The following is a 17086-nucleotide window of genomic DNA, read 5'->3' on the forward strand; positions in this document are numbered from 1 at the left end:
AATTTGGGGAGGGGGCGCCCAAAACCCCCCTTGGGGCTCGCCGAGCTGGAGGAATCTTGAGGGCGGAATTATGCAAATAGAAACAGCTCAATCTACATAACCACGCCTTCTCAATGCGTGACCACGCCCCAGCGTCGTGCGCGGGCTCAGCTCTGCGCATGCGCAATGTCATTCGCGCCCCTCCCGTCCCGCCGCCGCCTCGGGCCCCTCAGAGGCGGCCGGTTCGTACCGGGGGGAAAAAAAAAAGGAAAAGAGCGGGGTCTGAGGGGAAAGGGAGCCGTGAGGAGGGGTCTGAAGGGAGGAGGGTCCTTGAGGGGGAGTTTGAGGGGAGGGAAGGGACTTGAGGGGGACTCTGAGGGGAGAGGGGGCCGTGAGGAGGGGTCTGAGGGGAGGGGAGGGGGTGTTCTGAAGGGGTCTCTGTGGGGTCTCTGCTCCGAGGGGTCCCTGAGCGGTCCCAGTTCTGAGGGAGGGATCCTTGCGGGGTCCCTGAGCTGCGGAGGGTCCTTATTTTGAGGGGGGGTCCCTCAGGTGAGGAGGAGTCCCTGTTTTGAGGAGAGTCCCTATTTTGAGGGGGGGGATCCCTGTTTTGGGGAGGGGTCCCTGTCTTGAGGGGCATTTCTGAGAGGTCCCGATTTTGAGGGGGGGGATCTGGTTGGGGGTCCCAGTGCTGAGAGGGGTCACTGTTTTGAGGAGGGGTCCCTGTTTTGAGGAGGGGTCCCTGTTTTGGGGGGTGTCCCTGTTTTGGGGGGGGTCCCTGTTTTGGGGGGTGTCCCTGAGGGTTCTCTGTTTTGGGGGCTCCCCCAGCCATGTCCCTGTCCCCCCTGTCCCCCCCCGAGTGACCACCGGCCATGTCCCAGCCCGCTGGCCGGTGGCCTGGCGTGACGGTGGCACCGGTGCCAGCTGTGTCAGGTGTGCCACCTGTGCCAGCTGTGCCAGCTGTGCCAGCTGCCCAAGCCCCCCTGGGCCGTGTGCCGCACCTGTGTCACCTCAGAGAGCACCGAGAGCTGCCTGGCGCTGTCACCAACTGTCCCCATGGAACTGAGCTGTGTCACCTTTGAGGGCACCGAGAGCCACCAATGGGCCACCAGTGCCACTTCCCTGGGGCTGGCACTGTCCCCAAGTGTCCCCACGGGGCTGAGCGAGGCTTTGTGCAGCCGTGTCACCTTCGAGGTCACCGAGCGTGGCTGCCACGATGTCACCTCCCCGGCTGTCCCCAGGGATCTGAGCTGCCACCGTGCCACGCCAACAGTGTCCCCAGCTGTCCCCATGGATCTGAGCTGCCACCATGCCACCCCGACAGTGTCCCCAGCTGTCCCCTCGGATCTGAGCCACCCCCGTGCCACCCCGGCCGTGTCCCCGGCTGTCCCCTCGGATCTGAGCCACCCCCGTGCCACCCCGGCCGTGTCCCCGGCTGTCCCTACAGATCTGAGCCACCCCCGTGCCACCCCGGAGAGGTGAGGGTCAAGGGCAGAGTGACCACTGATGGACACTGGGGGTCCTGTCCGAGAGGTGGCCGGAGATCTGAGGGTCAAGCTGGACACTGACCCCGATGGTCACTCAGGGGTGGCCACTGGCCAGAGATCTGAGGGTCAAGCTGGACACTGACCCCTGATGGTCACTGGGTCCTGTCCGAGCAGTGGCCGGAGATCTGAGGGTCAAGCTGGACACTGACCCTTGATGGTCACTCAGAGGTGACCACTGGCCAGAGAGATGAGGGTCAAGCGGGACACTGACCCTGATGGTCATTCAGGGGTGGCCACTGGCCGGAGAGGTGAGGGTCAAGGGCAGAGTGACCACTGATGGACACTGGGGGTCCTGTCCAAGAGGTGGCTGGAGACATGAGGGTCAAGCTGGACACTGACCCCGATGGTCACTCAGGGGTGGCCACTGGCCAGAGACGTGAGAGTCAAGCCGGACACTGACCCTGATGGTCGCTGGGGGTCCTGTCCGAGCAGTGGCCGCAGATCTGAGGGTCAAGCTGGACACTGACCCTGGTGGTCACTCAGGGGTGGCCACTGGCCGGAGATCTGAGGGTCAAGTGGCAGAGTGACCACTGAGAGCCACTTGGGGTCCTCTCCAAGTGGGAGCCACTGCCCACTGGCCGGAGACGTGAGAGTCAAGCTGGACGCTGACCCCTGATGGTCACTCAGGGGTGGCCACTGGCCAGAGATCTGAGGGTCAAGCTGGACTGACCCCTGATGGTCATTCAGGGGTGGCCACTGGCCAGAGATCTGAGGGTCAAGCTGGACTGACCCCTGATGGTCATTCAGGGGTGGCCACTGGCCAGAGAGGTGAGGGTCAAGGGCAAAGTGACCACTGAGAGCCACTTGGGGTCCTGTCTGAGCAGTGGCTGGAGATCTGAGGGTCAAGCTGGACACTGACCCCTGATGGTCACTGGGTCCTGTCCGAGCAGTGGCCGGAGATCTGAGGGTCAACCCAGACACTGACCCCGATGGTCACTCAGGGGTGGCCACTGGCCAGAGATCTGAGGGTCAAGCTGGACACTGACCCTTGATGGTCACTCAGGGGTGACCACTGGCCAGAGAGATGAGAGTCAAGCAGGACACTGACCCCGATGGTCATTCAGGGGTGGCCACTGGCCGGAGACGTGAGGGTCAAGGGCAGAGTGACCACTGATGGACACTGGGTCCTGTCCAAGGAGTGGCCGGAGATCTGAGGGTCAAGCTGGACACTGACCCCGATGGTCACTCAGAGGTGGTCACTGGCCAGAGACGTGAGGGTCAAGGGCAGAGTGACCACTGATGGACACTGGGGGTCCTGTCCGAGCAGTGGCTGGAGAGATGAGGGTCAAGCCAGACACTGACCCTGATGGTCACTCAGGGGTGGCCACTGGCCGCAGATCTGAGGGTCAAGCAGGACACTGACCCCTGATGGACACTCGGTCCTGTCCGAGCAGTGGCTGGAGAGATGAGGGTCAAGCCAGACACTGACCCCTGATGGCCACTCAGGGGTGGCCACTGGCCAGAGACGTGAGGGTCAAGGGCAGAGTGACCACTGATGGTCACTGGGGGTCCTGTCCGAGAGGTGGCTGGAGATCTGAGGGTCAAGCCAGATGCTGATGGCCACTCAGGGGTGGTCACTGGCCGGAGATCTGAGGGTCAAGCTGGACACTGACCCCTGATGGCCACTCAGGGGTGGTCACTGGCCGGAGATCTGAGGGTCAAGCTGGACACTGACCCCTGATGGCCACTCAGGGGTGACCACTGGCCAGAGATCTGAGGGTCAAGCTGGACACTGGGGGTCCTGTCCAAGAGGTGGCTGGAGATCTGAGGGTCAAGCTGGACACTGACCCCTGATGGCCACTCAGGGGTGGTCACTGGCCGGAGAAGTGAGGGTCAAGGGCAGAGTGACCACTGATGGTCACTCAGGGGTGGCCACTGGCCGGAGAAGTGAGGGTCAACCCGGACACTGACCCCGATGGTCACTCAGGGGGTGGCCACTGGCCGGAGATCTGAGGGTCAACCCGGACACTGACCCCTGATGGCCACTCAGGGGTGGTCACTGGCCGGAGAAGTGAGGGTCAAGGGCAGAGTGACCACTGATGGTCACTCAGGGGTGGCCACTGGCCAGAGATCTGAGGGTCAACCCGGACACTGACCCCTGATGGACACTCAGTGGGGGGGAGGGTCCTGTCCGAGCGCGGCCCCTCCCCCACCGCAGGATGGGGGGATGGGGGAGGGGATTTGCGGTGAGGGGGGGGTCCCCCAAAAAGAGCCGGCCAATAAAATCCCGGGGTTTCGTTTATTTTGGGGGGTTCTGGTGAAATTGTGGGTTTTCAGGGGGGGGGGTCTCGATTTGGGGGGGTTTGGGGAGGGGTCTCAGGGGGTTGTGAGAGGATTTGGGGGGGTGGTCCCGGTATTTGGGAGGGGTCTCGGTATTTTGGGGGGGTCGCAGGGATATGGGAGGGTTTTGGGGGGGGGTGGTCCCGGTATTTTGGGGGGTGGGTCTCAATCCTGCGGGAAGTCTCAGGGTCAGTGTGCAGATTTTTGGGGGTGGTCCTGGTATTTTTGGGGGGGGGGTCTCGGTGGTTGGGGCGGGGTCTCGGGGTCTGTGGGAGGTTTTTGAGGGGGGGGGTCCTGGTGTTTGGGGGGTCTCGGTGTTTGGGGGGGGTCTCAGGGTCTGTGGGAGGTTTTTGGGGGGGGTCCCGATACTTTTGGGGGGGTCTCGGTGTTTGGGGTGGTCTCAGGGTCTGTGGGAGGTTTTTGGGGGGGGGTCCCGATACTTTTGGGGGCGTCTCGGTATTTTGGGGGGGTTCTGGGTGGATTTTTAGGGGGGGGTCCCGGTATTTTGGGGGGGGTCCCGGTATTTTGGGGGGGGGTCTCAGGGTCTGTGGGAGGGTTTTTGGGGGGGTCCCGGTATTTTGGGGGGGGTCTCAGGGTCTGTGGGAGGGTTTTTGGGGGGGGGGTCCCGCTATTTTGGGGGGGGGTCTCAGGGTCTGTGGGAGGGTTTTTGGGGGGGGTCCCGCTATTTTGGGGGGGGGGTCTCAGGGATATGGGAAGTTTTTTTTGGGGGGGGGGGGGTCGTTCCCGATATTTTGGGGATTCCCCCTCCCCACGTTATTCCCGCCCTTTCTCATGTGACGTAGCGGAAGAGGCGGTGCCCAAGCGAGGAAGCCACGCCCCCCTTTTTCGGTGCGGCGCGCGCCGATGACGTCAGCGGCGGCGCGCGGGGGGAGCGGCGGCGAGCGCGGGAGCGGTGAGGGGAGGGGGGGAGGGGGCTGGGGGTCGATAGGGGATCGATAGGGGGGGCTATAGGGGATCGATAGGGGTGGGGAGGGGGCTCTAGGGGTGGGGAGGGGGCTCGGGGCCCGCAGGAGCCGCGGGGGCTCCGGAGGGGGGCGGGGAGAGAGCGCGGCTGGGGGGGGGGATGGGGATCGATAAGGGATCGATAAGGGATCGATAAGGGGCTGTAGGGGGGTCGGTGGGGTCTCTGTGGGGTCTCTATAGGGGTCTGGGGTCTCTATGGAGTCTCTATAGGGTCTCTATAGGGTCTGGGGTCTCTATGGAGTCGCTATAGAGGGTCTCCATAGGGTCTGGGGTCTCTATGGAGTCTCTATGGGGTCTCTATAGGGTCTGGGGTCTCTATGGGGTCTCTATAGGGTCTGGGGTCTCTATGGAGTCTCTATGGAGTCTCTATGGGGTCTGGGGTCTCTATAGGGTCTCTATGGGGTCTCTATAGGGTCTGGGGTCTCTATGGAGTCTCTATGGAGTCTCTATGGGGTCTGGGGTCTCTATAGGGTCTCTATGGGGTCTCTATATGGTCTGGGGTCTCTATGGAGTCTCTATGGGGTCTCTATAGGGTCTGGGGTCTCTATGGAGTCTCTATGGGGTCTGGGGTCTCTATAGGGTCTCTATGGGGTCTCTATAGGGTCTGGGGTCTCTATGGGGTCTCTATAGGGTCTGGGGTCTCTATAGGGTCTGGGGTCTCTATAGGGTCTCTATAGGGTTTGGGGTCTCTATAGGGTCTGTTTTGGGTCTGGGGTCTCTATGGGTTTTCCATGGGGTCTCTATGGGGTCTGGGTCTCTGTGGGGTCTCTTTAAGGTCTCTCTCTCTCTAGAGGGTGTTTTGGGTCTGGGGTCTCTATAGGGTCTGTTTGGGTCTGGGGTCTGTGGGGTCTCTATAGGGTCTGAGTCTGGGGTCTCTATGGGGTCTGTTTTGGGTCTGGGGTCTCTCTCCATGGGGTCTGTTTTGGGTCTGGGGTCTCTGCAGGTTCCCTTTTGGGTCTGGGGTCTCTGCATGTTCCCTTTTGGTCTGGGGTCTCCATGGGGTCTGTTTTGGGTCTGGGGTCTCTGCAGGTTCCCTTTTGGGTCTGGGGTCTCCATGGGGTCTGTTTTGGGTCTGGGTCTCTCTCCATGGGGTCTGTTTTGGGTCTGGGGTCTCTGCAGGTTCCCTTTTGGGTCTGGGGTCTCTGCATGTTCCCTTTTGGGTCTGGGGTCTCCATGGGGTCTGTTTTGGGTCTGGGGTCTCTCTCCATGGGGTCTGTTTTGGGTCTGGGGTCTCTGCAGGTTCCCTTTTGGGTCTGGGTCTCTCTCCATGGGGTCTGTTTTGGGTCTGGGGTCTCTGCAGGTTCCCTTTTGGGTCTGGGGGCTGGCGGGGCCATGGCCGGGGGGGGCCAGGAGGGGCCGAGCCCCCGGCCCAGCGAGGAGGAGCCGGGGAGCGACGGGAGGAGCACCTCGGAACGGGTGAGAAAATGGGATAAAAACGGGAAAAAAATGGGGAAAATGGGAAAAAATGGGAAAAATGGGGGAAAAACAGGAAAAATGGGGATGGGAGCGACGGGAGAGCACCTCGGAACGGGTGAGAAAATGGGATAAAAACGGGAAAAATGGGGAAAACGGGAAAAAACGGGGGAAATGGGGGAAAATGGGGAAAATGGGGGAAAATGGGGAAATGGGGGAAAATGGGGAAAATGGGGGAAAATGGGGAAAAATTGGGGGAAAATGGGGAAAAACGGGGATGGGAGCGACGGAGGAGCACCTCGGAACGGGTGAGAAAACCGGGAAAAATGGGGGGAAAATGGGGAAAAAACGGGAAAAATGGGGGAAAAATGGGATAAAATGGGGAAAAATGGGATAAAATGGGGAAAAATGGGATAAAATGGGGAAAAATGGGGAAAAATGGGATAAAATGGGGAAAAATGGGGATGGGAGCGACGGGAGGAGCACCTCGGAATGGGTGAGAAAACCGGGGAAAACGGAAAAAATGGGGGAAAACGGGATAAAAATGGGGAAAATGGGGAAAAATGGGGGAAAATGGGATAAAAATGGAGAAAAATGCGGGGAAAATGGGATAAAAACAGGAAAAATGGGGGAAAATAGGAAAAAATGGGATAAAAGGGGGAAAAATGGGGGAAAAATGGGGGAAAAATGGGGGGAAAATGGGATAAAAACGGGAAAAATGGGGATGGGAGCGACGGGAGGAGCACCTCGGAACGGGTGAGAAAATGGGATAAAAACGGGAAAAATGGGGAAAAACGGGGAAAATGGGGGAAAATGGGGATGGGAGCGACGGAGGAGCACCTCGGAACGGGTGAGAAAACCGGGATAAAAACGGGAAAAATGGGGGAAAACGGGAAAAATGGGGAAAAACGGGAAAAATGGGGGAAAAATGGGAAAAATGGGGATGGGAGCGACGGGAGGAGCACCTCGGAACGGGTAAAAAAACCGGGGAAAACGGGAAAAAATGGGGAAAAACGGGGGAAAATGGGAAAAATTGGGGGGAAATGGGGGAAAAATGGAGAAAAATGGGGGGAAAATGGGATAAAAACAGGAAAAATGGGGGAAAATGGGAAAAAATGGATAAAAGGGGGAAAAACGGGGGGAAAAGGGGGGAAAAATGGGAAAAATGGGGATGGGAGTGATGGGAGGAGCCCCTTGGAATGGGTGAGAAAATGGGGAAAATGGGGAAAAACGGGGGGAAAACGGGAAAAATGGGAAAAAATGTGATAAAAGGGGGGAAAAATGGGGGGAAAATGGGAAAAATGGGGTAAAAATGGGATAAAAACGGGGAAAATGGGGATGGGAGTGATGGGAGGAGCACCTCGGAACGGGTAAAAAAACTGGGAAAACGGGAAAAATGGGGAAAACGGGATAAAAACAGGAAAAAAGGGGGAAAATGGATAAAATGGGGAAAAATGGGGGGAAAAACGGGAAAAATGGGGGAAAAACGGGGGAAAATGGGTAAAAATGGGAAAAATGGGGGGGGAAATGGGAAAAAAACAGGAAAATGGGGGGAAATGGGAAAAAATGGGATAAAAGGGGTAAAAATGGGGGAAAAAACGGGGGAAAATGGGGGAAAAATGGAGAAAAATGGGGGGAAATGGGATAAAAACAGGAAAAATGGGGGAAAATGGGAAAAAATGGGATAAAAGGGGTAAAAATGGGGGGAAAATGGGGTAAAAATGGGGGGAAATGGGGTAAAAATGGGGGGAAAAATGGGAAAAATGGGGGAAAAATGGGGAAAATGGGAAAAATGGGGATGGGAGCGATGGAGGAGCACCTCGGAATGGGTGAGAAAACCGGGAAAACGGGAAAAAATGGGGGGAAAACGGGAAAAATGGGGGAAAAACGGGAAAAAATGGGGGGAAAATGGGATAAAAATGAGGGAAAACCGGGGGGAAAATGGGAAAAATGGGATAAAAATGGGGAAAAATGGGGAAAAACGGAAAAAATGGGGGAAAAACAGGAAAAAATGGGGGGAAAAATGGGGGGAAATGGGGTAAAAATGGGGGAAAATGGGGGGAAAATGGGATAAAAAACAGGAAAAATGGGGGAAAATGGGAAAAAAATGGGGGAAAATGCGATAAAAATGGGAAAAATGGGGATGGGAGTGATGGAAGGAGCACCTCGGAACGGGTGAGAAAATGGGGAAAATGGGGAAAAATGGGGAGAAAATGGGAAAAATGGGAAAAAAATGGGATAAAAACGGGAAAAATGGGGAAAAAATGGGAAAAATTGGGGTAAAAATGGGATAAAAACGGGAAAATGGGGGAAAAATGGGGGAAAAATAGGAAAAAACGGGGAAAATGGGAAAAATGGGGATGGGAGCAACGGGAGGAGCACCTTGGAACGGGTAAAAAAACGGGAAAATGGGAAAAATGGGGGGAAAATGAGGGAAAAAACAGGAAAAATGGGGGGGAAATAGGAAAAATTGGGGGGAAATGGGATAAAGACAGGAAAAATGGGGGAAAAATAGGAAAAAACAGGGGAAAAATGGGAAAAATTGGGATGGGAGCAACGGGAGGAGCACCTTGGAATGGGTAAAAAACGGGAAAATGGGGAAAAATGGGGAAAATCGGGGAAAAGGGGGAAAAATGGGGGAAAATGGGGGGGAAAATGGGATAAAAATGGGAAAAATTGGATAAAAATGGGAAAAATGGGGGAAAAATGGGGGAAAATTAGGAAAAACTGGGGGGAAAATGGGAAAACTGGGGATGGGAGCAATGGGAGGAGCACCTTGGAATGGGTAAAAAAATGGGGAAAAATGAGGGAAAAAACAGGAAAAATGGGGGGAAAATAGGAAAAATTGGGGGAAATAGGGGGAAAAATGAGGGAAAATGGGAGAAAAATGGGAAAAATGGGGAGGGGAACAATGGGAGGAGCACCTTGGAATGGGTAAAAAAATGGGGAAAAATGGGGAAAATGAGGGAAAAAACCAGGAAAAATGGGGGGAAAATAGGAAAAATTGGGGAAATGGGGGGAAAAATGGGAAAAATGGGGAGGGGAACGATGGGAGGAGCACCTTGGAATGGGTAAAAAAACGGGAAAAATGGGAAAAATGGGGAAAAATGAGGGAAAAAAATGGGATAAATGGGGGGAAAATAGGAAAAATTGGGGAAAATGGGGGGAAAAATGGGGAAAAATGGGAAAAGTGGGGAGGGGAACGATGGGAGGAGCACCTTGGAATGGGTAAAAAAACGGGAAAATGGGGGAAAAACGGGAAAAATGGGGGGAAAATAGGAAAAATTGGGGGAAATGGGGGGAAAATGGGGAAAAATGGGGGAAAAATGGGAAAAATGGGGAGGGGAACGATGGGAGGAGCACCTTGGAATGGGTAAAAGAATGGGGAAAAATGGGGAAAATGGGGGAAAAAACGGGAAAAAATGGGAAAAATGGGGGAAAAATAGGAAAAATTGGGGGAAATGGGGGAAAAATGAGGAAAAATGGGGGAAAAATGGGGAGGGAAACGATGGGAGGAGCACCTTGGAATGGGTAAAAAAACGGGGAAAATGGGAAAAATGGGGAAAATGAGGGAAAAAATAGGAAAAATGGGGGAAAAATAGGAAAAATTGGGGAAATGGGGGGAAAAATGAGGAAAAATGGGGGGAAATGGGAGAAAAATGGGGAGGGGAACGATGGGAGGAGCACCTTGGAATGGGTAAAAAAACGGGAAAATGGGAAAAATCAGGAAAAATGAGGGAAAAAAATGGGAAAAATGGGGGAAAATAGGAAAAATGGGGGGAAAAATGGGGAAAAATGGGAAAAAATGGGGGAAAAATGGGAAAAATGGAGAGGGGAACGATGGGAGGAGCACCTTGGAATGGGTAAAAAAATGGGGAAAATGGGGAAAATGGGGAAAAATGGGGGAAAAAATGGGAAAAATGGGGGGGAAATAGGAAAAATTTGGGGGAAAATGGTATAAAAATGGGAAAAATGGGATAAAAACGGGGGAGAAATGGGGGAAAAATGGGGGAAAAATAGGAAAAAACAGGGGAAAAATGGGAAAAATGGGGATGGGAGCGACGGGAGGAGCACCTCGGAATGGGTAAAAAAAAGGGAAAATGGGGAAAATGGGGGAAAAGGGGGAAAAATGAGGGAAAACCGGGAAAAATTGGGGAAAATAGGAAAAATTGGGAAAATGGGGGAAAATGGGGGAAAAATGGGAAAAATGGGGAGGGGAACGATGGGAGGAGCACCTTGGAATGGGTAAAAGAATGGGGAAAATGGGAAAAATTATGGGAAAATGGGAAAAATGGGGGAAAAATAGGAAAAATTGGGGGAAATGGGGGGAAAAATGGGGAAAAATGGGGGGAAAATGGGAAAAATGGGGAGGGGAACGATGGGAGGAGCACCTTGGAATGGGTAAAAAAATGGGGAAAATGGGAAAAATGGGGAAAAAACCAGGAAAAAAGTGGGAAAATGGGAAAAATTGGGGGGAAAATGGTATAAAAATGGGAAAAATGGGATAAAAATGGGAAAAATGGGGGAAAAATGGGGAAAAATGGGAAAAGTGGGGATGGGAGCAATGGGAGGAGCACCTTGGAATGGGTAAAAAAATGGGAAAAATGGGGAAAATCAGGAAAAATGGGGAAAAATGGGGGAAAATTGGGGGAAATGGGGGGAAAAATGGGAGAAAAACAGGAAAAAGGGGGAGGGGAACGATGGGAGGAGCACCTTGGAATGGGTAAAAAAACGGGGAAAATGGGAAAAATCAGGAAAAATGGGGATGGGAGGGAAGGGAGGAGAATCTCAGAAGGGGTAAAAAAGTGGGAAAATGGGGAAAAAAGCAGGAAAAAGGGAAAAAATGGGGTTGGCAGGTGGTGGATCTGCTGAACCAGGCGGCGCTGATCGGGAACGAGGGGAAAATCACCATCCTGAAACAGGTGAGATTGGGCAAAAACGGGGAAAAAAGGGGAAAAAAGGGATTTTTGGGGGGGGAAAATGGGGATGAAAGGGAAAAAAATGGGATTTTGGGGGGAGAAAAAAGGAAAAAGGGAAAAAAAAGGGAATTTAGGGGGGGGAAATGGGATTTTTTGGGGGAAAAATGGGTTTTTTTGGGGAAAAAAGGGATTTTTGGGGGGGAAAAATGGGGATGAAAGGGAAAAAATGGGATTTTGGGGGGGGAAATGGGATTTTTTGGGGGAAAAATTGGATTTTTTGGGGAAAAAAGGGATTTTTTTTTTGGGGATAAAAGGGATTTTTTGGGGGAAAAAAGGGATTTTGAGGGAGAAAAAAAGGATTTTGAGGGGGGAAATGGGATATTTTTAGGGAAAAATGGGATTTTTTGGGGAAAAAGGGGATTTTTTTGGGAAAAATGAGATTTTTTTGGGGGAAAAAGGGATTTGGGGGTATAAATAGGGTTTTTTTGGGGGAAAATGGGATTTGGGGGGAGGAAAGGAGATTTTTTTGGGGGGAAAAAATAGGATTTTGGGGAGGAAAATTGGGATTTGGGGAAGAATGGGTGGGATTTGGGGTGGGAAATTGGGATTTGGGGTGGGAAAATTGGGATTTAGGGAGAGAAAATTGGAATTTAGGTGGGGAAATTGGGATTTAGGGTGGGAAATTGGGATTTGGGAGGAGGTGGCTCTGTCCCCACCTGTCCCCACCTGTCCCCACCTGTCCCCACCTGTCCCCAGGTGCAGGAGCTGATCATCAACAAGGACCCCACGCTGCTGGACAACTTCCTGGATGTGAGTGGGAATTTGGGATGGATTTGGGGAAATTGGGGGAATTTGGGATGGATTTGGGGGGAATTTGGGGAATTGGGGATGGATTTGGGGGAATTTGGGGGGATTTGGGGGAATTGGGGATGGATTTGGGGTGAATTTGGGATGGATTTGGGGGAATTTTGGGAATTTGGGATGGATTTGGGGATGGATTTGGGGGAATTTGGGATGGATCTGGGAATTTGGGGCAGGTTTGGGGGAAATTTTGGGGAATTTAGGATGGATTTGGGGGGAATTTGGGGGGATTTGGGATGGATTTGGGGGAAATTGGGGGAATTTGGGATGATTTTGGGATGGATTTGGGGAATTTGGGATGGATTTGGGGGAATTTGGGATGGATTTGGGGAATTTGGGATGGATTTGGGGGGATTTTGGGAATTTGGGATGGATTTGGGAATTTGGGGCAGGTTTGGGGGGAATTAGGGATGAATTTGGGATGGATTTGGAGGAAATTGGGGAATTTGGAATGGATTTGGGGGGAATTTGGGATGAATTTGGGATGGATTTGGGGCAGGTTTGGGGGGAATTTTGGGGAATTTGGGATGGATTTGGGAATTTGGGGTGGATTTGGGGGAATATTGGGAATTTGGGATGGATTTGGGGGAATTTGGGATGGATTTGGGGAATTTGGGGAATTTGGGATGGATTTGGGGAATTTGGGATGGATTTGGGGATGGATTTGGGGGAATTTGGGGGATTTAGGATGGATCTGGGAATTTGGGGCAGGTTTGGGGGGAATTTTGGGGAATTTGGGACGATCTGGAAATTTGGGATGGATTTGGGGGAATTTGGGATGGATTTGGGGTGAATTTGGGGTAAATTTGGGGGGAATTTGGGGATGAATTTGGGGTGAATTTGGGAGAATCTGGGGATGGATTTGGGTTAAATTTGGGGATAAATTTGGGGTGAATTTGGGATGGATTTTGGGCAGGTTTGGGGTGAATTTGGGGGAATTGGGGATGGATTTGGGGTGAATTTGGGGATGGAATTGGGGTGAATTTAGGAGGATCTGGGGATGGATTTGGGGTGGAATTTGGGGGAATTTTAGGCAGGTTTGGGGATGAATTTGGGGAAATTAGAGATGGATTTGGGGGGAATTTAGGGGGAATTGGGGATGGATTTGGGGTGAATTTGGGGGAATTTGGGATGGAATTTGGGAGAATCTGGGGATGGATTTGAGGTGGAATTTGGGGGAATTTTAGGCAGGTTTGGGGGGAATTTTGGGGAATTTGGGATGGATCCAGAAGTTTGGGATGGATCCATGAAATTTGGGGGGAATTTGGGGATGAATTTGGGGTGAATTTGGGGATGGATTTGGGGTGAAATTGGGATGAATTTGGGGATAAATTTGGGGTGAATTTGGGAGAATCTGGGGATGGATTTGGGGTGAATTTGGGGATAAATTTGGGGTGAATTTGGGATGGATTTGGGGTGAATTTGGAGAAATTGGGGATGGATTTGGGGATGGATTTGGGGTGAATTTGGGATGAGTTTGGGATGGAATTTGGGAGAATCTGGGGATGGATTTGGGGTGGAATTTGAGGGAATTTTAGGCAGGTTTGGGGTGAACTTGGGGAAATTAGAGATGGATTTGGGGGGAATCTGGGGATGGATTTGGGATGGATTTGGGGCAGGTTTGGGGTGAATTTGGGGGAATTTGGGATGGATTTGGGGGGAATTTGGGGGAATTTGGGATGGATTTGGGGAATTTGGGGGAAATTGGGATGGATTTGGGGGAATTTGGGGGAAATTTGGATGGATTTGGGGGAATTTGGGGGGAATTGGGGGGAATTTGGGGAATTTGGGATGGATTTGGGGAATTTGGGGAATTTGGGGGAATTTGGGATGGATTTGGGTGAATTTGGGGATGGATTTTGGGCAGGTTTGGGGTGAATTTGGGGGAATTGGGGCCTCTTTGGGGAAATCTGGGGATGGATTTTGGGGATGGATTTGGGGTGAATTTGGGATGAATTTGGGATGAATTTGGGATGGAATTTGGGAGAATCTGGGGATGGATTTGGGGTGAATTTGGGGATAAATTTGGGGTGAATTTGGGATGGATTTGGGGATTGATTTGGGGATGGATTTGGGGTGAATTTGGAGAAATTGGGGATGGATTTGGGGTGAATTTGGGATGGAATTTGGGAGAATCTGGGGATGGATTTGGGATGGAATTTGGGAGAATTTTAGGCAGGTTTGGGGATGAATTTGGGGAAATTAGAGATGGATTTGGGGGGAATCTGGGGATGGATTTGGGATGGATTTGGGGCAGGTTTGGGGTGAATTTGGGGGAATTTGGGATGGATTTGGGGGGAATTTGGGGGAAATTTGGATGGATTTGGGGAATTTGGGGGAAATTGGGATGGATTTGGGGGAATTTGGGGGAAATTGGGATGGATTTGGGGGAATTTGGGGGGATTTGGGGGGAATTGGGGAATTTGGGATGGATCTGGGAATTTGGGGCAGGTTTGGGAGGAATTTTGGGGAATTTGGGATGGATTTGAGGAATTTGGGGAATTTGGGGGAAGTTGGGATGGATCCAGAAGTTTGGGGGGAATTTGGGATGGATTTGGGGTAAATTTGGGGTGAATTTGGGATGAATTTGGGATGGATTTGGGGCAGGTTTGGGGTGAATTTGGGGGAATTTGGGATGGATTTGGGGATGGATTTGGGGTGAATTTGAGGATTGATTTGGGGATGGATTTGGGATGTATTTGGAGATGGATTTGGGGTGAATTTGGGAGAATCTGGGGATGGATTTGGGGTGAATTTGGGATGGATTTGGGGCAGGTTTGGGGTGAATTTGGGGGAATTTGGGGCTCCCCCACCCCGCTGTGACCCCCCGTGTCCCCCCCCCAGGAAATCATCGCCTTCCAGGCCGACAAATCCATCGAGGTGCGGAAATTCGTGGTGGGATTCATCGAGGAGGCCTGGTGAGATCTGGGGCAAAAAAACGGAATTTTGGGGCCTCTGGGGGGATTTTGGGGCTTTTTGGGGCCATTTTGGGGGGAATTTTTTGGCATTTTCGTTGGGAATTTTTTGTCATTTTTGTTCAGAATTTTTTGGTATTTTTATTGGGAATTTTGGCCCATTTTGGTGGGAATTTTGGCCCATTTTGCTGGGAATTTTTGGCCCATTTTGGTGGGAATTTTGGGCCATTTTGTGAGAATTTTTGGACCGTTTCCACAGGAATTTTCAGGCCATTTTGTTGGGAATTTTTTGTCATTTTTGGTGGGAACTTTTGGCCCATTTTGTTGGGAATTTTTGGCCCATTTTGTTGGGAATTTTTTGTCATTTTTGTTCAGAATTTTTTGGTATTTTTATTGGGAAATTTGGCCCATTTTGTTGGGAACTTTTGGCCCATTTTGTTGGGAATTTTGGCCCATTTTGTTGGGAATTTTTTGGCATTTTTGTTGGGAATTTTTTGTCATTTTTGTTCAGAATTTTTTGGTATTTTTATTGGGAATTTTGGCCCATTTTATTGGGAATTTTTGTGCCATTTTGGTGGGAACTTTTGGCCCATTTTGGTGGGAATTTTGGCCCATTTTGGTGGGAATTTTTGGCCCATTTTGGTGGGAACTTTTGGCCCATTTTGGTGGGAATTTTGGCCCATTTTGTTGGGAATTTTGGCCCATTTTGCTGGGAATTTTTGGCCCATTTTGGTGGGAATTTTTGGCCCATTTTGGTGGGAATTTTTGGCCCATTTTGTTGGGAATTTTGGCCCATTTTGCTGGGAATTTTGGCCCATTTTGCTGGGAATTTTGGCCCATTTTGTTGGGAATTTTGGCCCATTTTGCTGGGAATTTTTGGCCCATTTTGGTGGGAATTTTTTGTCATTTTTGGTGGGAACTTTTGGCCCATTTTGTTGGGAATTTTTTGGCATTTTTGTTGGGAATTTTTTGTCATTTTTGTTCAGAATTTTTTGGTATTTTTATTGTGAATTTTGGCCCATTTTGTTGGGAATTTTGGCCCATTTTGCTGGGAATTTTGGCCCATTTTGCTGGGAATTTTTGGCCCATTTTGTTGGGAATTTTGGCCCATTTTGTTGGGAATTTTTGGCCCATTTTGGTAGGAATTTTTTGGCATTTTTGTTGGGAATTTTTTGTCATTTTTGTTCAGAATTTTTTGGTATTTTTATTGGGAATTTTGGCCCATTTTGCTGGGAACTTTTGGCCCATTTTGCTGGGAATTTTGGCCCATTTTGTTGGGAATTTTGGCCCATTTTGGTGGGAACTTTTGGCCCATTTTGTTGGGAATTTTTTGGCATTTTTGTTGGGAATTTTTTGTCATTTTTGTTCAGAATTTTTTGGTATTTTTATTGGGAATTTTGGCCCATTTTGCTGGGAATTTTTTGGCATTTTTGCTGGGAATTTTTTGTCATTTTTGTTCAGAATTTTTTGGTATTTTTATTGGGAATTTTGGCCCATTTTGTTGGGAACTTTTGGCCCATTTTGCTGGGAATTTTTGGCCCATTTTGGTGGGAACTTTTGGCCCATTTTGATGGGAATTTTTGCCCCATTTTGCTGGGAATTTTGGCCCATTTTGCTGGGAATTTTTGGCCCATTTTGCTGGGAATTTTTGGGCCGTTTCTGTGGCTTTGGGGCGACCCCTCCACCAAGGCAATAATTTCAATTTTCCCCCTGTCCCCAGCAAGAGGGACATCGAGCTGCTGCTGAAGCTGGTGGCCAACCTGAACATGCTGCTCAAGGACGAGAACGTCAACGTGGTCAAGAAGGCCATCCTGACCATGACCCAGCTCTACAAGGTGGCCCTGCAGGTGAGGCCACCTGGGGGGGACACCTGGGGACACCTGGGGGGCAGGGCTGGGGCCACAAGGCAAAAAACCGCGAGTTTCTACTCAAAACCAAAGGGGAAATTCAGATTTTTCTGTTAAATCGGGGAAGGACTTCATTCAGCTAATTAATGTTTATTAATGATAAGCATTAATGAGTTGTTTTATTAATGATCAGTATTAATGAGTTGTTGATGCTGAGCTAATTAATGTTTATTAATGAGTTTCTTATTAAATTTGATAGCAATTAGCATAATTAGGCATTAAAAAGTCTTTATTAGCCAACACAATTACTGTAATTACCTGTAAAAATCAACTTGTGACATTAA

At 50.9% G+C, this 17086-nt stretch overlaps 1 protein-coding gene across 1 annotated transcript in view; it reads left to right on the forward strand.

Moving 5' to 3' along the window:
- Positions 1-4604: 4604 nt before the first annotated feature.
- SYMPK (symplekin scaffold protein) overlaps positions 4605-17086 on the forward strand; it is a 62008-nt gene continuing 49526 nt past the window's right edge. The window contains exons 1-6 of the mRNA XM_059872483.1: positions 4605-4716; positions 6088-6203; positions 11057-11122; positions 11876-11929; positions 14825-14898; positions 16616-16742. Coding sequence (XP_059728466.1) covers positions 4668-4716; positions 6088-6203; positions 11057-11122; positions 11876-11929; positions 14825-14898; positions 16616-16742 — 486 coding nt within the window. The 5' untranslated portion in view covers positions 4605-4667. The remainder of the gene's footprint in view (positions 4717-6087; positions 6204-11056; positions 11123-11875; positions 11930-14824; positions 14899-16615; positions 16743-17086) is intronic.

Source organism: Haemorhous mexicanus, chromosome 36 (genome assembly GCF_027477595.1).
Source record: "Haemorhous mexicanus isolate bHaeMex1 chromosome 36, bHaeMex1.pri, whole genome shotgun sequence".
Lineage (NCBI taxonomy): Eukaryota > Metazoa > Chordata > Aves > Passeriformes > Fringillidae > Haemorhous > Haemorhous mexicanus.